Source organism: Silurus meridionalis, chromosome 18 (genome assembly GCF_014805685.1).
Source record: "Silurus meridionalis isolate SWU-2019-XX chromosome 18, ASM1480568v1, whole genome shotgun sequence".
NCBI lineage: Eukaryota > Metazoa > Chordata > Actinopteri > Siluriformes > Siluridae > Silurus > Silurus meridionalis.
Genome location: NC_060901.1, coordinates 5,031,133 through 5,037,066, shown reverse-complemented (window position 1 = coordinate 5,037,066; position 5,934 = coordinate 5,031,133). Strand labels below are relative to the sequence as shown.

At 42.4% G+C, this 5,934-nt stretch overlaps 1 protein-coding gene across 1 annotated transcript; it reads left to right on the top strand.

Annotated features, from left to right (window-relative positions):
* The first annotated feature begins 683 nt into the window (after positions 1-683).
* On the top strand, positions 684-2,768 carry LOC124401499 (asporin). Its single transcript, XM_046873867.1, has 2 exons — positions 684-1,441; positions 1,527-2,768. The coding sequence occupies exons 1-2, from the start codon at positions 975-977 to the stop codon at positions 2,620-2,622; spliced, it is 1,563 nt and encodes a 520-aa protein (XP_046729823.1). The 5' UTR covers positions 684-974; the 3' UTR covers positions 2,623-2,768.
* The last annotated feature ends 3,166 nt before the right edge of the window (positions 2,769-5,934 follow it).

Here is a 5,934-nt window from a genome sequence, read left to right as displayed (position 1 = left end):
TTTTTACATGGTTGCCATTCGACAGCCGGATGCTGTATGGAGTAGGAGAGGATATATGAACCCTCGGATTACCTGTTGCCTTTTGAGCCGGTGTGCGTTTCAGGATAACCCAGCATGTCACTCAGGGGGTTAAAGAAATTGTTTGAGGTTTGAAGGTAAGACCTGTGCTACAGATATATTTCCCTAGTATTCCTGAACAAATTCAATTTACAGTGTTTGACGCCATACCAGTTCGGACTTGTTGCTGGAACATTTCAGCAAGGAGCCAGATGGAATCGTATCATATAAAATACTGCCGCAGACATGTCTCTTCGGTCTGCAAGATTGTGACTTATTTATCTGGATCTCGCCTTCCTTCTTTAGCTCCAATTGAAAATGTGGCCAGTGATTTTGCTGTTTTGGATCGTTGCTGGAGCGACTAAGACTTTAGTGCTTCAACCAAGTAAGTACTGAAAGAGATACAAATACACAATATCTGATTTGGGCTTTGCTCTGGTTGCTGTATGCTTGTGGAACTTAATTAGGACCAAAATGCTTGTTTTTTTTCCATTGGGTAAAAAAAAACCTCTACTTTTACTCTACTTAGCAAAACCTTGAATTAATTTTCCTTGGGTTGGTTTTTTCCTTTTACAGGTCTGAATGTATCATCGCATCTCAATGTATCTTTAGAGCATGAGACCTGGGTGAAATGGGGTCCTGATCACCTTCAGCAACCTCCAGCAGCAGGGGAAGAAGAGCTGAAATGGAAGAATGAGCCTATAACGCAGATTACTTTAACAGTAAAAAAGGAAGAAGAACCTGATGTTGTACATGTTCAAAAAATCAGGAAAGACAAGCATCAAGTCCTGAAGGAAGATCGAAGAAAAAGCAATGGGGGAAAGCACCGTCATGAGAAAAGGCAGGATGAAAGAATAAATAAGGAGAACAAAACCAGAAATCAAGGTGTAGATCCATTTATAACTCAATCAGCAGATATGCCCCGTGCTACTAAGTCTTCTTCAAATGATTTCTCATCCACCATTATTCCAACTTTGCTCACAACAACCACTAAACAAAGTCCTGCAGACATGACCCAGATGAATCCCGATTTGGAAGGAAATGATACATCTTTCTCAGATGTTAACAGACGTTCTTTGTTGGACCTAGAGAACATATCGACACTGTCAACCAATGAGAACAGCACACGTAAGAATCCCTCATTGGCTCAGATCAAGAGTGATGAGAAGAATGCCGAAAAATCAAAACAAAAGACAAAGTCCAAAGCAAAGCATACGGTGAAAACTAAGAAAAGCAAGGCTCTAAAGAAGGAAAAGAAGGTGAAGGAGAAGAGTACTAATCAGTTGAAAAAGTTAAAACAGGAGAAAGATCAGGTGACCACTGCCCCATACTTTCCATATTTTGAAGACCACTACTGCCCACCAGAGTGTTCTTGTTATGGAAGGTGTGTATTAATACAGCTTGCTGAAATGAAAAGTTCTAAAATGTTTTCCAGAGGTAATAAAATGTGTGCTTTCTTGTTCTCACAGGGTGGTGCAATGTTCAGACAAAGGACTGGAAAAGATTCCTTATGGTATTCCGTACAATTCCCGCTACATCCTGCTAATGAACAACCACATCATTAACATTCCACCAGACCTGCTTTTAGAGTACCTTTCTATGGAGTTCTTGGTGCTAAGCAACAACCGTCTGGTAGACGGTTCCATTGAAGGTGCCTTCAAAGGCATCCAGGCAATGAAGAGGCTCTATTTGGAACAGAACCTCCTCCAGAGTGTCCCTGCTGACCTTCCAGCCTCGCTGGAGGAGCTCCGTCTTGATGGGAACGATCTGAAAGTGATTTCTGAGACGGCCTGGTTTCGCTGCCCTGGTCTGCTCATACTCAGCCTGAGCAACAACAGCTTAGAAAGTGTCTCAACCTCGTTCCCTTTTGGAGTTTTGTCTTCACTAAGCAGCCTTCGCACGCTCAGCCTATCCCACAACCGCCTTACTTCTGTCCCCTTGCACCTCCCAATTAGCCTTCAAGAGCTGTTCCTTCGTGGTAACCTCATCCAACGGCTCCAGCCAGGAATCTTTCAGGGCAAGGCACAACTTCAAATTTTGGACCTCAGTGCCAACAAGCTGACCAACAAGGGTTTGGGCAAGGGTGTCCTCATCAATGCCACCCACTTGGAAAGTCTCAACCTAGAGGGGAACCTCTTGAAGCAAGTCCCTCGTCACCTTCCAAACTCTCTAAAGATCCTTAACTTAGAAGGTAATTCCATCTCAAGCATCAGCAAGGCAACTTTTCTCTCACTTCCACACTTGGAGCACCTCGGCCTTGCCCGTAACAAGATCTCCAAGGTGGTGCCTGGAGCATTCCGGGTGCTTCCCTTGTTACACCAGCTGGATCTCAGCCACAACACTCTTCACCAGGTCCCACGGCAGCTGCCCGCTTGGCTGGTCTATATTGCGCTCAACCACAACAAGATTCAGATGATTCCACGCGATGCGTTCTGCTTGTCGAAAAACTCAAACAAAAGTCACCTGGTTAAGGTGCAGCTGGAGCACAACCTGGTGGACTTAAGCAACCTGGACAGCATGACTTTCAGCTGTCTGAGGGGCTTTCAGGTTGTGCACTTTTACTGAAACTGTACTTCATAGAAATAAAGTTATAAACTGATATAAAGTGAAAACTAGAACCAATGTGGACTTTTCACTACTGATACTGTCTCAAACAAATGGATTCAGAAGTACAGGTGACAGTATCCTTACATTTACATTCACGGCATTTGGCAGATGCCCCTTATCCAGAGCGACTTACATCTATCTTGTTCATTCAACTGAGCAGCTATGGGTTTGAGGGCCTTGTTCAGGGGTCCAGAAGTGGCAGCTTGGTGTGGCTGGGATTTTGACTCACAACCTTCAGATCCAATGCCTTAAACACTAATCTACCATCTCCCTATAATCTTTGGTTGCCCTGGGGTGCAACAAACATGGCCAATGACACAAAGACAAATTCAGTATTAAGTATTTAATGCTTTTGATGACTTGTTGTGAATATTTCCCACTAGACAGCCACCCTAAGTGCTGTTTCATCATATAATAGTGCAAGTGCATATTATCAGAGGGCCCACTGGGGGTGGGGGGTGAGCATTAACAAGGTTAATAGAACTGGCCCAGAAATTATATATTTTTTTACATTTCAAATGGTAAATATTGGAAAACAATTTTTTTTATAAGAGTACATCAGAGTAGTGACTCATGGCAAATACATTGCTGTTCTTCAAGTGGCCAATTGTGTTGATATAGGAGTTACACATAAAGGAATAATAATGAGAGCTAGCTAAAGGTTCATTACAAAACAGGGTTTGAGATTGCTCATTATTGCCTCCATTTATATCTTTCAACCCAAGATCCTTCCAGGGAAGTGGTAGCTCAACGGTCAAGGCTCTGGATTACTGTTTAGAAGGTTGGGGGTTCAAGCCCTGGTATCACAAAGCTGCCACTCTTGGGCCCTTGAACAAGGCTCTTAACTCTCTGTACTCTAGGGGTGCTGTATGACCCCACCTCCTAACATTACTAGGATATTCGAAGAAAAGTATTTCACTGTGGTGTAACATATGTGACAAATAAAGGCTCTTTTCTTCGTCTTCTCCTAAAAAACAATATTACAATTTCACGAATATATATAAAGAATCTTTAATATGTAGGAGTGAAACGTATTCATTTTTTATAATTGTGAAATTATATTAAATTATGTTTTATAAAAGCAACTTCTGTCTCAGTCTTTCAAATTTGTTTCTTGTTGTCAGTATTGGAAATATTCTTTACCAATTATGTTTTTTCTCTGTGTGAAATCTTGGCAGGATAAATGTATGCTTGGCTTTTCAACAGTCCTCACGGCAGGGTTTAGAACGTGATGAAAAGCACATTGTTGAGGGTTTGGAAAGGGAATGGTAAGTGTTGTAAGCCTAGATAACGTCAAATTATCATGCGCTAACTGAGAGGGTCTGAGACGTACAAGGTACAGATGGTGTTCCTGTGTGTCGCATACAAAAACTACAACTCAAAAGAAGGGAAACGGTTTAAAGGAGCAAAGGTCCTTTGGTTAAAAAAGCTGGTTGTGTATATTATGTTCACGAAAAAAAGTGTGGGGGGGGTGCTCAGTGGTTAACGCTCTGGGTAACTGGTTGGAAGGGTTCAAGCCCTGGCATAGCTTTTCATGGCTGACCCTGCGCCCTGACCCCATGTTCTGAACAAAATGGGATATGCAAAGAAATTTGCTTTAATCATGTCATATCTGTAAAATAAAGGTTGGCTTTCAAACCATTACTACTACCTGTTTTAGTGTAATGTTGGTAACTGGACCTCATGTCATATTCATATATTAATACAAAAGCATTTAAAATTTTGTTACCTAACGAATGTATCCTGCCTGAACAACCATCATATGGAGCACAAGCAGAGAAAAAATGATGGTGATCAGGAATGTCTCTGTTCTCAGTCATGTTCACATCGCTGACTCAATCTGTCTCATCCACATTTTGAGACTAATTTTGTAACAAGCCAACAGATGGCAGCACCAGGCTGCATGCACAGTCACAGGGAGCGCGGACCTTCATAAATCAGTGTGCCAAAAGACATCATCTTGTGTACATCGCAAACTGCTTCTGGTGCTATTCTGACCACGTGCACATGAGGTCACGGACCCGCACCCAGCTTACTCGCCAGATTTGGCTCTTGAGGACTTTATTTCTCTTTTCGAAGATGAAGATCTGGCTCAAAGTTCGCTGTTTTGACACCATTGCAGAGATCCAGCGTGAACTGCAGAAGGTGCTTGACATGCTTTCGAAAAGAAGACTTCCAGGACACATTCCAGAAGTGGCAGGAACGCTGGGAGCTCTGTATTGCTGTGCAAGGGGACAATTTTGAAGGTGATAGTGTGTAAACATAGTTATATAAATACTTCTTTGTAAACAGAGCTAGTCTTGAAACGTTTTGATACCACCTCGTATATATAAATGGTTATGTGGCCATCACAGAAAAATAATTGGGGGACCCCTGGTGTAAGCGTTTTAGCACAAAAAATTAGCTGATTTGCACCCATGTGATTACACCCATCCAGCACTAGATGGCAGGAGAGCATGTTTTTTTTCATTCTCTATTTCTACTCTTCTCATTTACTCATTTTCATATTTATATTCAGTGTCAGCGTACAGTTAAACGTTTGCACAGAAAATAGGAATCAAATTTATATTTCCAAATGTTTTCAGGTTGAGAATTTTAGCGTGTCAGAATTGTTTTCAGTGCACATGGTGTGAGCAAACACAGTATAGTCTAAACTGCTTTTTGGCTGTGTGTGCGTGTGTGTGTGTGTTTTCGTTAATAAACTTTTCCTAACCACAATGAAGTGTCAAGTAGGGCTGACTACAATGCAAAGATAGACAGAGAGACAGAGAGAGAAAGAGAGAGAGAGAGAGAGAGAGAGAGAGAGAGAGCGAGCAAACAACAGATAGAGTTTGAGCATCCAGTGAATTCCATGTGTCTAATAGTGATGCTGAGCTACGTGGCAGTGCGGGACAGCTGTAAAGACGTAGGGGGAGCAAAAGAATGGAAGAAGGGGAATGGAGGAGACAGGAGAGAGAGAGAGAGAGAGAGAGAGAGAGAGAGAGAGAGAGAGAGAGGAAAGCAAAAAAGGAAATTTGGGTTGAAGGTGAAGAGCTGCTCCAGTTCTTCCCTCTAATCCAGCAGGACCCTGACCACTGCTCCCTCTCTCTCTTTTTCACTTTCCCCCCTCTCTTTTTCTTTCCTCCACTCATTTCATGGCATGCTTGGACATGTATCCTGAGCAGCATTTGCAAAAAAAATAAAAAGGGTGTGGGGGTATTAACAGGGATAAAACCCCCCAAACCTGGTGGAGAGGCTGCTGTTCAGACACAAAACCCCCAAGCTGATTGA

Bases quoted from the DNA above. Each gene is read 5' to 3' on its own strand.
- LOC124401499 (XM_046873867.1), top strand. From the start codon at position 975: ATGCCCCGTGCTACTAAGTCTTCTTCAAATGATTTCTCATCCACCATT. The intron at 1,442-1,526 runs GTGTGTATTAAT...TTGTTCTCACAG, and splicing joins GAGTGTTCTTGTTATGGAAG to GGTGGTGCAATGTTCAGACA.